Source organism: Ctenopharyngodon idella, chromosome 19, assembly GCF_019924925.1.
Source record: "Ctenopharyngodon idella isolate HZGC_01 chromosome 19, HZGC01, whole genome shotgun sequence".
NCBI lineage: Eukaryota > Metazoa > Chordata > Actinopteri > Cypriniformes > Xenocyprididae > Ctenopharyngodon > Ctenopharyngodon idella.
This window is the reverse complement of record NC_067238.1, coordinates 22,262,736-22,280,893: the sequence shown is the minus strand read 5'-3', so window position 1 is coordinate 22,280,893 and position 18,158 is coordinate 22,262,736. Positions and strand designations below refer to the sequence as shown.

Genomic DNA, 18,158 nt, shown 5'->3' with positions numbered 1-18,158 from the left:
AGTTAAAGTTAATTTTATATATATATATATATATATATATAATATATATATATATATAATATATATATATATATATATATATATATATATATATATATACTTTTAGTTAAGAATGACAATGGTCACTCGAATGCTTTGTTAAATATATAGTAATATTTATTAAATATATAATGCATATTTTACGAGCTTCCTTGGATTTATCTACTTTTTTGTTTAATATTTAGGTATATCGACATCTGTCTGTTAGAATTCAGATACAAACGTCCAGATTTATTTATAAAAAAAAAACTATGTAGTGCACTCAGTATGTGTCGTATATCTAGGGCCCTCTAGAGGACAATCCGGTGTATTAAAAAATCCGCCATCGTGCGTTTTCATTGGCTCCACTATACCTACACATCAGCACTTAAGGGCGGAAAACAGAACGTAGCTGGCGAATGACTGCGCATATGCAAATCTGTTTCAAATATTTCCCGGGAAATCTGAGTTTCGCGGGAGGACCTTTCGCGCGTAAACCTCATCCCCTACTTCATTGTCCGCTTCCTGGAGCCATTTTTCGCTCTAGCGAGAGGGAGTTTGCATCGCATTTTAATCGCTTACATCGGGTGTTTTAGGATTTAGCAATCTCACTCATATTACAGCTATGCATTCCTAAGACTGTCTGCTTTCATAATTTATGATTATTTTATATCCACTCGCTCGGATTTGATAGAAAACGAGCCTCTAATCACAAGTGGGACAAAGGGAACCTGCGCCTCTGAGGATCATGAGAAAGGGGGGTTCCTCGGTCCCAGGACAAGTTATGTTAACAGGGGTTGTTAGAGGTGAACAACACGGTGTTTTTAGTGCGGTTTCCGATCGACGATGTGCAGCTTATTCCAATGCAGCCCGTATACAAATAAACACACCGCCGTCCACTAATAATGTCTGTGTACCCGAGGCTTCTGCTGACAGTTTGTACACAACTCCTCTACAAGGAGCGACACATGGGACAGGACTGCGACCCACACTAGGACGACCACCGGTAAATGTCTGCTTTAATTCTGTGTTAAAGTGTTGCACATTCAATCCTGCAAATGTTAAGTCGTTAGGCTAAGTCCACTTAGCCTACTTCTGCTGTCATCATGGCTACTGCTGGATCTGCTTTCTGTGCATTCAGTATCTGGAGTCACGTTAGGCAGGTTTATTGTGCAGAACTAATCAGCACGTTTACGATACTTAACTAATTAAGAAGTTTACTGAAGGTCCCTCAAAATGCGTAATGACGCATGATGATTGTTTACCACAAACAGACACATGCATATTTCCGCAATGTAGTCTCTGCAGTTACGATATAACTTTAACTGTATTAGACAGTGCGACTATAATCGTATTAAACAAGATGTTGCATTGTATTGTTGTTCTTTAACTTAAAATAACAGTACTGTAGTGTTTGTAACTCGATTGGTTGTTCAGTTGCACGCCTTTTAAAGTTTTCTTCGAAAGCTCGAGGGTTGTTGCTGTAAATCGCTTTATGTAGGTCTAATATAGACCATATGCAATTTAATACGACTAGATATGGTCTAATATGAGTATAAGAGTCTGCTTTCCACGCAAAAGCTTGAATTAGTGGAGTCTAGGCCCTGGTTTGTTGTCTTAGGATGGGGGATGGAGTCATTTCTGAGCTCGCGGACTCTGTGCTAAGCCGAATGCTTTGCTAACTGTTTGTTTTTGTTTTTTTTTTTAATCGTGATTTACTGCAAAAACTCTTGACTGGCATTTGTTTATAAAGTCATTTGACATACGTGAGGTCGATGGTGTTCATGTTACAGAAACCAAAATGGCTTATTGAGAGAGCAAACTTTTTTTTTTAAATAAATGTTCTAGATTTTAGGACACGATAAAATAATTACAACTTTTTTGAACTTTACAAATCTATATTGTTTTGAGTTTAAAAACGACAAATGCAAAACTGAAGTGAACTAGGATAGGTAAAGTAGATGGGGATGAACTACAACAAAAAAAAACCTAATTAAATAATGTCATGAATGAATAATTCAAATTATATTGTGAGTATCATAAAACTAAAATTGTGATGCTAAATATAGGCTACAATTAGGATTTTTCTAATGTTAATGCTACTTATGTTAATGTTACCAAATATGTAGGACCTAAAATTCAACCAAAACCAGATTATGCTTATAAACTAATTTCTAACAAAAAAAAATTGCATTTTATTTGTTTAAAGTTGCAATGAATGGAATCATTTGTGCAGCACTTAAGAAGTGCACTTCCTATGACATCAAATATATTTCTCATTAATCGTGTAATAATGACAGGAGTATTTCTGCAACATGCAAAATGCAAAAAATAGATCTTCACTGCATCTATATTTATCTAAAGTGTCATTGGTCCTTTATAAGTTTCTCAGTGGTCACTGAGTTTAAGGCTTAGGTAATGGAGGACAGCCATTTTAATTTCCCCCTTACTATCTGTGTGTTGACTTTTGAAGTGGTCTTACTAGGCAAATGAAAAACTAATATCTGCTGCTTTTCAGATGAGTCTATGAGTCTGTACAGTCTGCTGAAGATGCTCTTTTAGGGGCACAAGCTGTTAGTCTTTTTTTTAATGGTCACAGACAATATATTGACAGGTTTTTGGGCCGTTTTCGTGATTTGTTGTCCAATAATTTTACCTAGTTGTACAAATAACACAAGTGTGTTAGATTTGATGTACTCATGCATTTTATATTGATATGCACATTCTGTTTTTAAATTGAGCATACTAAATGGAGTAAAAGAGTTTTAGCATTTCTGCACATTAGTTTTGGCTGCAATTTAAATTGAGTAGTAGTAACAGTAGTCTCGTACTATTCTAACACTGTAGCCTAATAACCATGAAAAAATAACATGTGTATAACCAAAAGAGTCATCTTTCATATTATTATTATTATTTTATTTTATTTTTTTCCTTTCTTGACACAGGCTAAAAGGAGGTTGGAGCTGGACATCACAGACCACCAATACAGCGAGCCAGCTAAAACCCTTCGGAGTCGCAAAGGAGCTCTTAAACTGAAGGTCCCCAAAGGTATTAAATTCATTCTGCCTTTCCACAGTTTTGCTCATGCAATAAGTGTGTAGAGCCACCGATATTAAATTATGCCATCTAATTACATCACCAACCAGCCCTGCTTCCTTCTGCTGCAGAGTTATGAATGATTGAATGACCTCTTACATTTCAGCTCCCAAAACCCCACCGGAGAAGACCCGATACGACACATCCTTGGGCTTCTTGACTAAAAAGTTCTGTCAGCTGCTGGCACAGTCGTCTGATGGAGTTCTAGATCTCAATAAAGCTGCCATTGTGCTCAACGTCCAGAAGAGACGTCTGTATGACATCACCAACGTGCTGGAGGGAGTGCGCCTCATCAAGAAAAAGTCGAAGAACAACATACAATGGCTGTGGGTTACTTAAAATTGTGGTTTACACTCTGCAACAGTGATTATTTTGGAAGTTTTAGTAAATTGAGCTTCTAGTAGCACCTTTGGATTTGAAGTGTTTTAAGTGTTGACTTCTGCTCTGGTGTTTGCAGTGGCTCCAGTCTGCCGTCGGAAGGTGGTCTTCCGTCTCCAGCGATGCAGAGTCACAGCCTGGCCAAAGAGATGCTGGCGCTCACTCAGGAGGAGAGACGCCTGGATGAGCTCATTCAGACCTGCACACGTAACGTCCAGCAGATGACTGAGGAGATCCAGTGTCAGAAATATCCTTCACTAGCAGTTAGCTGTACTTTCTCACGTGTGTCATGATTGCTGAAGGCCAGAAAAGAGAAGCACGAGTACGAATGTAAGCGTTAGTTGTAGGGCTGGGTTGAAAATAATGGCTTGTCGAATTTAATAGGTTTTCATTTTGATGAACCTATATCGATTCTTAAATCCCAAGATTCGATCTTTGAGCCTATGCTGTTTTCAGGTGATGTGTAAACAAAACTTCGCTAAACCTTATCTGTAGTGTGCCTCCCATCCAATAAATCGCAGTAAGCTTTGTTACTTTTGATATGAAACAAAGTGTCTGGTTTGAGTTCTCAGTTTTATTACAAAATTCATACATTAAATGCCATTCTGCTGCTCTTTAAAGGGTTAGTTCACCCAAAATGTAAATTCTGTCATTAATTACTCACCCTCATGTCGCTCCAGATCTGTAAGACTTTCGTTCTTCTTTGGAACACAAATGAAGATCTTTTTGATGAAATCGGAGAGCTTTCTGTCCCACCGTAGACAGCTACGCAACTGACACTTTGACGCTTCAAAAAGTTGATAAAAAGATTGTAAAACTATTCCATATGAATCAAGCGGTTTAGGAACCATGAGAACAAATCTCTTGCGGAAACTCAAACATGCTGTGTAACACGAGAACGAACCTCAGTGGTTCTCGCGTGCGTCAAGCAAACATGCTTGAGCTTCTCTTTACCACAAATGGTGCAAGTTGATGAATGTTTATGTAAATAAGAGCCTAAATTCAATCTGTTCAAGTGGCATGTAAACCGATCATCTCTTTGTCTTCACTAGTTATAGCAGGAAATAAACATGAATGAATATCAGAAGATATGTTGAAAGACTTAATTATTACCTGTTTTGTCCTTAACCTTTCTCACATATGCCTATGTGACCTATCAGGACATCCGAAGAATAAAGAGCCTAAAAGACCAAACCGTCATAGCGGTCAAAGCACCGTCTGAAACGAAGCTGGAAGTGCCTGACCCAAAGGAGGTAATTTTGGGTGTTAGTTTCATGCATGTAGTGTTTAAATGCCTATTCACACCAAGAATGACCGTTTTCTACGGTTAGGAATCGAACTGTATTTTGCCATACATGGTATGTTTATATTATGGTCAACTACTTCTTTCTAATTTATTTACTTTTAAAGGGTTAGTTCACCCAAAATTGAAATTTGTCATTAAGTACTCACCCTCATGTTTATCCAAACCCTTAAGACTTTTGTTCATCTTCAGAACACACATTAAGATATTTTTGGTGAAATCCAAGATGTTTTTATTTTTTTTTTTTATCCTCAATAGAAAGCAATGAAATTACCACATTCAAGGTCCAGAAACCAATGGAAACCAATTCAAGGTCCAAAAACAATGTTAAAATAGTCAACGTGACTACAGTGGTGCAACCTTAATGTTATGAAGCGGCGAGAATATTTTTTGTGTGCAAAAATAATGACTTTATTCAACAAATTCGTCTCTACCCTGGCTTGTAAACACATTAACCTGCTTTTCTTTTTATTATTTTTTGGGCTTATTGAAGCGCACATGTAATAGGCTATATGACGGGAAAGTGTCCTTACTGTGCATTTAAGCACATCCAGACGGAACAATCTTTTTGCTGTAGCTAGGGAGGAAATGTATCACAAACGTATTGACCCAAGAAATTCTAAAAACGTTTTCTCATCTTGTGCAGAAGTGTAGTCAAAATGCTGCATCTGTAACAGCATGAGATATGTCCGCAAGTTTCCTGCTGACAGAAGTACTCTTTGGTTTTTAATGCTTTAACTTCACAACAGTCATCATAAATGCAATACTCTTGATTCATATACACGAATGATTAATCTGTTCTGACCTCACTACCGTGAAATAACCTGATTTATTAAAGTCTTGTAAACACGGTTTACTTGTGTTGCCAGGTTATTGGTTTGCATGTAAACCAGGACAATTTCAATAAGCTAAATTTTTTTTGATGGTGTGATGTAAACATGCTCACTGTCTATGATTTGAGCTCTCGTGTAAAGTTTGCAGATTGCCTGTGATATCCATGAGGCTTGTCTTTTTGGTGAAATTTATATGCAACGTGACTTTTTTTTTTTTCTTCTTCTAGATCACCAACTCCATCTTTGCTCGCAAAATGATAGAAAAGATTGTCATTTTCCATGAAAATAAAATGCAAAAAATTAAACGAATAAAGAAAGCTGATAAATATACTTATTTATTTACTTGTTATTTCAAGATCAAAGACTGCAATAGGAGAGCGAGCTGGTGAGAGAATAGAGCGCTTGCCACTTTTAATGAAAGTGACTTTCAGGACATGCTGCCGAATGTTACATTTAATTTGCAGCAGTTTGCGTGTCTGCTTGCTGAACAAAGATACTCAACTTTTCATCTGTCATATCTGGCTACCGGGAGCCATCAATGGTTAATATTTTCAACTAGGGAGAGCTAGCTTCCCAAAAAAAGTAATGTAGTTGCGGAGTCTTTTCATATCTTTTTGTCATGTCTTTATTTTTGCACCTAATTATGGAGAGTAGCATCAAAGGTATCAAGTAGTATCTGTATCAAAATCCTAACAATACAAGCTTCACCAAAAGTATATGGGGAGTCTTAGTGTTCGGTTTGAGTCAGATATAACTTTAATGACTTTGACATGACAGATTTTAATTCATTAACCACTCCAACTGATTCTTGAGTGAGTGAGCCATTTATGACAGATGAGTTAAACTCATTCAAGAGTTAATTGGCATTAATTAAAAAGAACCTCTTCATTGGAGTCATTTATTCACAAACTGTGTAGTAGAATTTACACTTTTTTTTTTTTTTTTTTTTCAATCGAGATAACACTAAAAAGGTTGATTGATTTTGCTGATGTGGCAATAAAAATAAACTTTTCATATTGAATTCAGAGATCTAAAAAGAATCTAAAAGACGCTGTTCGTTTATGTACTTTATTGTCAGATGGGTTGTATCATCTTGCAGCTCACCAGACAAAGATTTCACTCACTTTAGTGCAGTGATAGTGTGCCATTGGGAATGTATGATAATCAGGGTTTGAAATTAACTTTGACTCACCAGCCAATTTGGCTAAATTAAGTTGCCAGGCATTCAGAATTTCTACAAGCCTAAACAAAAATATCAGAAATTAACCAGATTATCGAAGCTGCACCTTGTCTAAAGTCAGAAGATGGTATTTGACTAGGGCTGGGTGATACAGCTAAAAAATTATCATGATATAATGATCGGTATCGATAATTGAGAGAATTTTAGTAGAAAAGTTTGAATTTAACCAATGCATTTTTAATCAAGGCAAACAACAAATATTTTTTAAACAAAGCAAAATAAAATGTAAACAAATCTTTTTTTATATTTTATTTGAAGATTAAATAAGTGTTAGAGCTGCACAAACTTGGTGTTAAATGTTAGAGCTGCACAATTCTGGATAAATTAAGAAACTTTTGTTTCAAACCGAGATCACAATTCTGAATGACAACGAAATGAAAATGTAATTTACTAGAGGTTCTGACAAAATATTAATTGCTGCAGTCTATTATAAATATAAAAAATATATGAATTATTAAAAAAAAAAAATCTGTTTGGATGTATGATTCAATGACACTCTTGTTTCATTACTGGATGAATCGGTGTATTTGAAAATCTGTTGAATGAAGATTCAACATCAAATACATTTAAGTCACTTGTCGCCACCTGGTGGTGAAACAATGTAATCAATAAATGCGTCACTTTCAGCACATTCAAGTTTCTTTCAAAAGCTGATTTGCTCTATTTGGTAACATAGACTTTAGTTTTATCTGAACTATAAACCTTTATCTCAGTACTTCTGTGATTAATTTGAATATTTGTAGCACAGAAATAAAGAGACTGTGTGGTTAAACACTGTTTGTGCAGCTGTTAATACCTACATGACAACTGCTCTCAAGACGAACTTTGAAGTAGATCAACTGTAAGACTTAAGGAAACCATGAAACTGCCACACTGACGAGCTAATATGTTCTTTTTTTATTCAGCACTCATTTTCATGTGTTTGTATGTTCTGATTTCACGTGGCAATTGCGCTACTGAAGTTATGTCGAACATTTTTTCTGTCATTATCAATTAAGACATACCGTCGATAAATATCGCTACCGTTTTATCGCCCAGGCCTACTTTAGACCATTAATTAGTTCATTCCTGTCTAACAAGTGGCAGATGGAATGTGAAAATGCAGCTAATAAACCCCAGTGTAAATGCCACAAACTGAATCTGATGATGAAATTTGACGATGTCAGTGTTTTGGCAATGTCAGCTATTTTGTGAATGTCATCTGTTTGGATGCTAGGGCTGGGTCGGCCAATGATTTGATATGAATTCCTAAATCTCAAGATCAATCTTTTCGTTTATGCTGTTTTCTGTTGATGCATGAACAAAACTTCTCTAAACATGCCTGCCATCAAATGATCACAGAAAGCTCTGTTACTTTTAAAATGAAACCGTCTCAGCTGTCAAATTGTCAGTTTTATCAATTTAAACAAATGCCATTTTGACTTAACCAGTTAGTGATGTCTTCCTTATTTTATGCTTTTTCGAACAAATCTGTCATTAAAACAAGTTATTATAACCACCGTTGAGATGCTTGTATAAAGTAGACTTTAAACTTTTGTTAAAGTTGATATAAAAACTATGGGTGTAAGAAAATATCAATACACGTGAATATCGCACTGTTTGGCGATACTGTATACCATTTACATCCAAGATTCGTGTCAGTGGCTTTGTGTTTGGTTAAAACCCAACCAGACTTTAACTTTGATTTATGTAAATTAATTTTGTGAATAGCCTAGTGTTGACAAAAGTACCGACCACGATACCAATGTGACTCTTTGTGCGCTGAGCGGATTCGTCTGAACCTCTGCTCTGATTGGCCTTTGTGTTCACACGCTTATCAGATATGGCTGTGATTGGCTACAATGATCAACGCAAGGAGCGTTTAAAAGCACACAGAAGTGTTTGAATTTGAAAGCTACAGTGTTTAAAAGCAGGCGGACTGGTCCGCTGATAGATGCCTGCTTTTCAACACTCCTGTGTGTATCTGTATAAGTGCTCGGTGAAGAGCGTTGATCATTGTAGCCAATCACAGACATATCGGATGAACACAATCAGAGGTGTTTACGAATCCGCTCAAAGCGCCACATTTAGGTATTTGGTTTTTTTTTTTGGACTTGGTATAGCGGCCGGTAATTTTGAAAACACTATTAATTGAGCTGCCTCTACTAGAACCAGAGTAACTATTAATGGTTATTCTAAAGTCACTTATATTTCTTCCTTTTGTACTTAAACTTCATTGCAATGTCTGTTCAGAGTTTACAGGTCCACCTGAGTAGCTCTAAGGGTCCCATTGATGTTTTCCTCTGTACGGATGGTGGTGACTCTGGGAGTGTGCTGCACAACGGCCTTGATGTAAATGGAAATCACCCTGCGTTTCTCAAAGTCTCCCAAGGCAAGAACTTGCAACTTTTACAGCAACAACATCTGGTCCTTCCAAAAGAAAAGTTTCCTTCAAGTATATTTTCCCATTCTATATTTCAGAAGCTGCTTCAGATGGAATGGCTGATGGTGTGAAGATGAACGGTAGCGTCAATGGTTTTGGGTCCTTGTCTGGAAGTGCCCCCATGTCACCCCTCAGCTCCTCCTTGTCCTCCATTCTCCAACAGCCAGAGGAGTCCATCCCCTTCGTGCCTCTGTCTCCTGCTCTTCTCAGTGACGAATACATGCTGAGCTTGGGTGATGAGCAGGGCATAAGTGATCTGTTCGACTCCTGCGACCTGGACACACTAGCACTGGATGACCTGCTTAGGATATGAGCGATCCCGGAGGCCAGCCGGACCTGTTTTCAAGTTAGTTGACCGGTGCTTCTTGGTTCCTGAATGAAATCTAGATTGACAAGATTGATGGGCGTGAATCTGGTGATGAACTACAGACTGAATTTCTTTTTTCTTCATTGTCGCATTTGACATTCACAGTTTACGCATGGATCTTTAGGTTTACTGCTACAGGATCCAAGGTTTCTCTTGTGTGATAATGTACAGATGGGTTTCTGTACCCTGATAATGTCGTTTTAAAGTTATTTTTAGTGTGGTGAATTGCATGAATTGTGTGATTGGTCTATAAACATCATACTGGTTTTTGTGATGGGAAGCCGCTGCCTTTGCGAATAACTCCAAAAGGTCACTTTTTTTTTTTTTTTTTTTTTTCAAAAATAGAGTATTTCTCTATTCTCAATGTGAGGTTTTTTTTTTTTTTTTCTTTCTTCCCCCCCATTGAGTTAATCTCTCGCTTGGTTTCATGGGGAAGGTCATCTCAGTATCGTAGGCTAGCTAAATATCAAAGAAGATCAGCAAGTTGTTCCCTTATTAAATAATCCAAAGTACATTTGGTGCTTTGTCACTTAGTATGCTAAATGCCAGTGTACAGTATCTCAGGGCACAGATCAAGGAGTGAGTGCTTTGTGTGGTGATGTAGTGATGTCTGGGTAAATGTAGAATGAAATCGGTTTTCCTGAACTATAGCGTCTTATCACTTTTGTTACCAAATGATTTGTGCAAAGAAATGAACTTGTCTTTCTCCATTTTGGTGTGATTCATGTGTAAACAATGTAACGATTCTGCAAGTTCTGCAGTTTTGGCTAATTTTTAAACTTTAGATTGGAAACTGAATTTTGGATATGACTCCAATCTAGTTCCCCTTCATGTTGAATGTATTTCAGTATCTGAATTGCACTGAAGACTCGAGTCTTATGAAGCCATCATGGACATCTGTGGTGTAACTTGCCACGTGATTAGCTAACATTTACTGTCCCACAGAATTTAGGTTTTTCAGTAGCAGCTGTTTTGTGTGTAGTTCACAATTTCCCATCATATGTTCATATGTCCATTCCTATAAATTAATTTTTTTTTTTTTTTTTTACATTTTTGGCGAAACCTCATTACAGACATATACAAAGGCTGCCGTTATAGCCATGCTAATGGTGTTTTTTTTTTTTTTTTTTTCTCCTCCCCTTCTATACCTTTAGCCCAGTAAATTAGATTAAACCAATCTGTTACTTTAGTTGTATTTTAGTTGTAAAATTCAATTGTGTAATACTTCAAATGTGAAGTAACTTGTTAATGCAGTTTTTTTTGCTGTGGTTAAAGTAAATTATGGTACATATTAAATTGGAATTAGTGCAAATGTTCACTAGTTCTCTTGGTTCTGCATTGGAATGAGGATGTTGGTCAAGTGTGCAGCCATATTGCATAGAAAAATTTTGACTAATCACTTTGCCAGTATGCTATTCTACAGTGCAGTTTGATTTTGATTGTTCATTTTGTTTTTCTTTTAAACTAGAGGCAGTTTTGTGTGCCAATGTGTGAAATGTGAAGTTTTATATGTGGATTGTAAAACTGTGCATTAATTGTTTGCAAACATTGTTTTAATAAAGTTAAGAATTTCTGCACATTCTGCCCTGTTGATCATGGATACATGGTGTCATTGCATAGAAGGAATTAAAAGGCCTTCTATGCAATGATTTGGACTATCAGTTTCTATAACTGGTTCTATTTAAAGGGGACATTATGCCCCTTTTCACAAAATGTTATACAAGTCTCTGGTGTCCCCAGAATGTGTCTGAAGTTTCAGCTAAAAATACCCAACAGATCATTTATTCTAGCTTGTCAAATTTGCCCCTATTTGGGTGTGAGCAAAAACATGCAGTTTGTGTCCCTTTAAATGCAAATGAGCTGCTGCTCTCTGTCTGCTTTCCAAAAGAGGGCGGAGCTTTAAGGGCTCGCACTTCTGATGCTCAACAACGACAAAGCTGGAGCTCTCATGAAGCTCTCACGCAGACAAAATTATTTTTAGTTCAGCCTTACATTGTTCAAACCGGAGTCAGACATTGATGGAAAGACTCAGGAAGAAGTTAACTTTTAGAATGCAACTGGATGTTTCTAAATGGTTAGTGGATAAATTTATGTTGCTGTGGAGTTGATTCAACTCATCGACTAGCATGTGCCGTCATGTTAATCTTTAGTGCAAAACCCATATGGACACCCACTATACATAGTGTACCTGTTTGCCAATCACAGCCATACACACCAGGCTAATGTTTATGATTGCTATCAAATGCTGTGTGAATGGTCTAATATATATATATTTTTTTTTTTCAAAAATCACACTGACAAACGCTCCTTTTTTAGCAATTGAGCTTGCCAGGGTCAACTTGCAGCCTATCCAAGCTAACAAGACTCTAATAGTGTTCTGTGCTTGTCTGTGCAGCCAATGACAGAATAGTTAGCATACTTTGCTCAAATTTTTGCCATGGCCTTAGAACTGGTACACCGTGTTCGCTTATGAAAACAAAATGGCAGCACCGTGGGTGGAAACGTGCAAATTAAGGGGCGGTAATATTATAAGCTCCCCTTCCTACGTCACAAGGGGAGCGAAATCTGAGCAGCTCGTTTTTGTTTTTTTTTCCCACATGCTTGCAGAGAAAGGCTTGACAAAAAGTTACTGGGTTGTCATTTTTTACGTTTTCTGGGTTAGTAGATGCACAGGGAACCTGATTATAGCACTTAAACACGAAAAAAGTCAGATTTTCATGATATGTCCCCTTTAAAATTTTTGGTCTTGCCTTGTTCTAACTCTGTGCTAAACTTTAATCATTCAGAATTGGTTCTGAATGGATGTTTATAGAACATCACAACTGGTCTTGTAGGGAATGTTACCAAAAAAAAAAAATCTATAGTTGTCATTTCACTGGTTAAAGGAACACTCCACTTTTTTTGAAAATAGGCTCATTTTCCAACTGCCCTAGAGTTAAACAGTTGAGTTTTACCGTTTTCGAATCCATTCAGCCGATCTCCGGGTCTGGCGGTACCACTTTTACCACTTTTAGCATAGCTTAGCATAGTTCATTGAATCTGCTTAGACCGTTAGCATCATTGCGCCTGCTGCAGCCATGGTACAGCAGCAAATTTCCTTGATTACGCCAGAATGAGAGTATAGTTCCTAGTCATATCAGCCTAGAAAATCACAACTTTTAATTTTCCGTCGGTCTTAGTACACGATGTAACTACAGAAGAGTCAAGTTTTAAATAGGAAAAATATTTAAACTCTTTGGTCATTTTTTAACGAGATGCTAACGGTCTAATCAGATTCAATGAATTATGCTAAGCTATGCTAAAAGTGGTACCGCCAGACCCAGAGATCGGCTGAATGGATTCGAAAACGGTAAAACTCAACTGTTTAACTCTAGAGGAGTTGGAAAATTAGTCTATTTTCAAAAAAAGTGGAGTGTTCCTTTAATATGAGAAACTTCTCAGATCCTGAATGTTATGAAAATACCTAAAGGGAACAAGATGATGTTGTCTATAAGATATGTAATATTGACAATAATATGGCAGTAGGGTAAACACTGCCACTTTTTTATGTTAATGAGAAATTAAACTGGTGTAACTCAAATTCCGAATGATATGTCAGGATGTCGGGTATCAACTGAAATGGAAGTGTCCATCAGAGAAAATAAAAAGTCTAGTGACCCATATTAGGGCTGAGTTCAATCACTGGGGAATTTATAAAGAATTTTCAGTTCAAATAAAATAAAATATTAGAATAAATATGGGATAAGCTGATCTTTTGAGCTCACTGTTGAATTTAAATGTTAATTGTGTAATGATGGATGCAGGATTGTCCATTTAAAATGTGTTAATGGAGAGAATTTCTTTAATGTGCTGTCCACATTTTTTTTTTTTTCTTATTTGAATTAAGGTCATAATTTAAATTGTTAAATGGATGCATTTTTCTATATGTATTAAGGTACAACATGATGCCTCTTGTAATGACGGTCCTTCTCTCACTTGCCATTAGATGGCATGTTCTTCATTTGAAAGACAGAAATGTCTCTAATCCACAATCTTGACAATATTCTTCTCACAAAATCAATGCAATGCCATTTAATGTAGAGCTTAAACTGCTTCTTATAAAATTGCATTATGAAATTGCATATTTTTTACTTCAGGAAGGCTTGCATTTTTACTTATATGGTTTTCTTTAGTACTTCCTTGCAATATGATATATATTATGATCATTTCAAAACCTTTTAAAGACATTTTTGCATAATTTCAGTCCTGCAGTGCAGGTGATTAAATGTTTAATTTCACATAATTCTTTTTTAGGACCATCAGAGCAGACAGTGTCATCAGAATGAACAGGCGGGCACGTTCTGCTACAGATGTCCCTTATCTCGCCAAGCTTAGACTAATGTGTCTCGGCTCTAAGGCTGTCTGCTCTTTGTCTGAGAGAAACAGCAGTGAATGGGCAGGCGATGTATGATGTAATTTGTTTTGAGTAGCGCCTCTCTCATTTGCCTGTAGGGGGCACTGTTGAGACACCAAAGAGGGCCCAGACACACTTAACCTAATTCCCTAGTTTTGCTTGCCAGACACTAGGTTCATGGAAAGTCACAGATTTTATCAGTTATCCAAATTATAGTATGCATCCAGCAGTTAAAACAAATGGCTGCAGCTGTTCTCATTGGTTATGTGAAAAGTGATATTTGTGTGCCCTTGATTAATGCTTCATTCAGCTGCTGCTGTTGTCCGCACAGGCTCCGGTGGGAAATTTCAAACCTTTATTTCAGCCCATGTGCTTGTTCAGCCACTGAACCCTGTTGAACTGCCACATTATGATATGATTTTTCAAAATGATTGTTTAATGAGTAATAAAGTTTAGTCTGTTACTAAAGCATGTGATTCATTCCACTGAATGTGTATAAGTGCTACAGTAAAGCTGAAATGTACACGCAGCGTAGAAGCGCTACACGTGTGCACATGCACAGCATACGCTGCTCCTCATTCATAAAAGCACTCGGCGTGTTTTGATGGATCGTGATTGGATGAGGGCTACGCTACGCTTCAATTCGCCGCATCCTACGTGCCCAATCAGAAGCAGGCTGCCCTCCATTCCTTCTGCTCTATGTTTCAGAGTTTCAGTAGTGAGTCTGACTGCTCAACTGGATCCTGCAGCAGTGGCCAGAGGTCTGTGGACAGTATAAACAAGGAGAGATTAGTATTGCTATTGCAATGCAAACAACAGGGCTAAATGCATCGCTGTGAGCTCATAAAACACAGCATACATTTGCATGGGTGATCTTATCCAGATTCATTTGTATTCAAATTCCTAGTTATTACTTTCAGGAAGAGATGTTTGCATACTAAGAAAAGCAGTCATAAGGTCTGAATGTGTTAACTGTGTGTGGAATTCATAGTAGCGGATACCAAGGCAACTGAATGACTGTTGTTACTGTTGATATACTGTGCTATTTTTCGATTCTTGCTGGTTGTTTGCAAGTTTGTTCGAAATTTATATCATGTCAGAATCATGTTTTTCAGCATTGCTTGTGTCTCTTAGGAAAATCATAGGGTTTTACCCAGCTGGAAATGTCTTTTTCTCTTGCTTCATTCACAGATGCTTGAGATTTAAACCCAGATGCCTCATTTGTGGACTAAATTACCACAAGCAACTGGACAGCTGCCTCTTCAGACTACTGACCAAATGGCCATCCAAAATATTACCCCATACCCCACGTGTTTTGCATTATTTATATATAAAAAAAGGTCTGTCTGAGTTTTGTTTCATGTATAGGAAATATTTGATAGATAGGCCTTATGTCATGGCTATACTGCATATGCCTTGTGATAAAGAAGTACCCTTTAGCATACTTTTAAAAAGTACTTATTACGAAAATATATTTTCAAAGAATATACTAGGTGTGAAGTGAACTGACACTTAATTGCTTATTAATTGCAATTAAATTGTATTATGGTTTAAATTTATTAAATCCAATTAGCTTAACTTTTAAGTGCTTTTTGTGACCCACTTAAAGGGATAGTTTACCCAAAAATGAAAATTCTGTCATCATTTACTCCCCCTCAAGTTGTTCCAAACCTGTATAAGTTTCTTTGTTCTGCTGTAGACAAAGGAAGATATTTGAAAGAATGTCAGTAACCAAGCAGATCTCGCCCCCCATTGACTACCATAGTATTTTTTTTTCCCTACTATGGTAGTCAATGGGGGGGCGAGATCTGCTTGGTTATAAACATTCTTCCAAATATCTTCCTTGGTGTACAGCAGAAGAAAGAAATTTACACAGGTTTGGTACAACTTGAGGGGGACTAAGGGTATACTCAAACTAGGTGCTCTGAACCGTGCCTGAGCGTGTTTGACCCCCAAAGCCCGGTTCGTTTGAAAAGTGTGACCGCTCTGTTCCGTGCCCAGGCGCGGTTCGTTTAGCCGTCCCTGGCCCGCTTGGAAGAGGTGGGCCAGAGCACGGTTCAGTTGGCAATCGAGCTCAGTTCAAGGCAACCGTGCCTAGTGTGAGTACACCCTAAATGATGACAGAATTTTCATTTTTGGGTGAACTATCCCTTTAAGTAGGAATTGAGTACATATATGTAATTTCATAATTATTTCTATTGCCTTTGAAATATTAAAATGTACTGCCAAATGTACTGACAAACATTAATGGTAAACTAATATCTACTTTAATGTCATTTCTACTTAAACTTGTATGTCATGTATTTAAATATATTTTTAATTACACATTTGTAATGATGAAATTGCAATTTAGTACATTTAAGAAATAACACATTACAGTTAAAATTATAATCAAGGACTTTACATGTGCTTTATGTTAGTCAATGGCAACACATCAGAATAAGTGTCTTTAAAGCATGACAAAAGATTATTAAAACAATGGTTTAAAATTAAAGTGTGTTTAAAAACATGATTATGAAAATGTACTTTAAGTACACTTAAGTGGCCTTTTATTTCATTAATATTGTATTTTCTGCCAGTACAGTTTTTAAAAAATATACTTAAGCACAATATAATTAAGCACACTACACAAGGGATTTTATATGGCTGTTTAGTTGAAGTACAGCAAATTTGATTGATACGGATGCCAGGACGCATGCCTTTCCCCCAGATTGCCATTATTTGCCCAATGAAATTACATAAGATTATTTAATTATATATGTGTTTGAAACCAATATACGAACCATACAGTTACAATGCAGGCAGTTCAGTGATGGATAATTAATCTGACACAACTGTCTGTTGTCAGTGAAAATGTGTGTGATTGATGCAGATGGTTTAGTTTCCAGATTGGAATAAAAGAAGAGTGAATGTACTGTTTCTGTAGCAGATATCACACATTTAAATATTAGCAAGTTTCTTTCTCTACAGTATATATCATAATACATATTCATGATACATGACAATATACCATGATTCACCCATAAGATATTTGGCACATGCATTTTAATATTATAATTCTAATCACGTAACAGTTCAAGTTTTTACATGTATATACGATTTAGTTTTTTATCCACATGATGCATGTGTGCTGCAATCAAGAGCATGCAACAGAAGTGCTCTCTCTCTTTACCGTCATTTAAAGTTAGTAATATGTTTTACTTTATTTGCTATTTACTTGTGGTGTGTTCCAAAACAATGACAAAATTCGCATTTAGGAGATATAAGCATTCAAAACTTATCAAATCTTCTGTCCAATCAAATGCTCTTTAGAATCTGAAGTCCCGCCCCCTCCTACATTATAAACAGATGCTGAAGACTAGTTTCTATATGGTGAACGGCACATAGTGCACTATATAGAGGATAGGGAAAATTTCAGACAGTGTGAATATGCTTTCCATTGACTCAAATGAAGTCTGTTTTCATGTTAGTGTCACACGAACTACCGCAGCGGATCATACGCACGTATCAGCACAGACCACAAAATGTTCGGACACATTTGAATTCTACAAACAATGCTATATTTTAAAGCAATATGGAGGAGAAACAGTTAGAGATTATGAGGAAACTTAGGTTTTGCGAGCTCAGGTGAAATGCTATTGGCTATTTTGAAAAAAGGGGAGGAGTTTCTAGATATATCCCGCACCTGTTTCATTGGAAATTACGTCAACACAGTGAATAAAGCTACGCGTTCCAAGGCACTTCAGTGGGCCTTTATTGAGTACGAATAAGAGTAGCCTACACAAGTGCAGAATCGGCCCGATACCGATAATGGTGTTGGTGCATCCCTACTTTTTGGCATAAAGGGTTCTTTAAGAATAAGTCAAGAACCCTAGAACCCTAGAATATGGTTCTATATTGAACCCTGCTGAACCTTTTTTCTAAGGGTTTACACGACAAGGATTTACTTAAAATTGAAAAGTTTAAGTTTTTGTTTTTTCGCGTACAGACGATAACATTGTCAAAACAATCCATGTTCAAATGGATCAGCGAAACCGACTAAAACCACTGTAATTTTCATGCCAGGCCAATAGTTGCCGATGTCACTTTGTAAAGAAACACAATGCGC

At 36.8% G+C, this 18,158-nt stretch overlaps 1 protein-coding gene across 3 annotated transcripts; it reads left to right on the top strand.

The window, feature by feature from the left end:
* The first annotated feature begins 438 nt into the window (after positions 1 to 438).
* e2f3 (E2F transcription factor 3) lies at positions 439 to 15,684 on the top strand. Of its 3 annotated transcripts, XM_051872343.1 has the most exons (8): positions 448 to 1,024; positions 2,964 to 3,066; positions 3,221 to 3,440; positions 3,572 to 3,743; positions 4,635 to 4,745; positions 9,101 to 9,239; positions 9,329 to 9,636; positions 15,242 to 15,684. In XM_051872343.1, exons 1-7 carry the CDS (start codon positions 767 to 769, stop codon positions 9,601 to 9,603), a joined length of 1,278 nt encoding a protein of 425 aa, XP_051728303.1. In that variant the 5' UTR covers positions 448 to 766; the 3' UTR covers positions 9,604 to 9,636; positions 15,242 to 15,684. The 3 variants fall into 3 exon arrangements, with proteins under 3 accessions (XP_051728304.1, XP_051728303.1, XP_051728302.1); XM_051872342.1 differs by lacking the exon at positions 15,242 to 15,684 and having other exon boundaries at positions 449 to 1,024; positions 9,329 to 11,234; XM_051872344.1 differs by lacking the exons at positions 9,101 to 9,239; positions 9,329 to 9,636; positions 15,242 to 15,684 and adding an exon at positions 5,856 to 6,032 and having other exon boundaries at positions 439 to 1,024.
* The last annotated feature ends 2,474 nt before the right edge of the window (positions 15,685 to 18,158 follow it).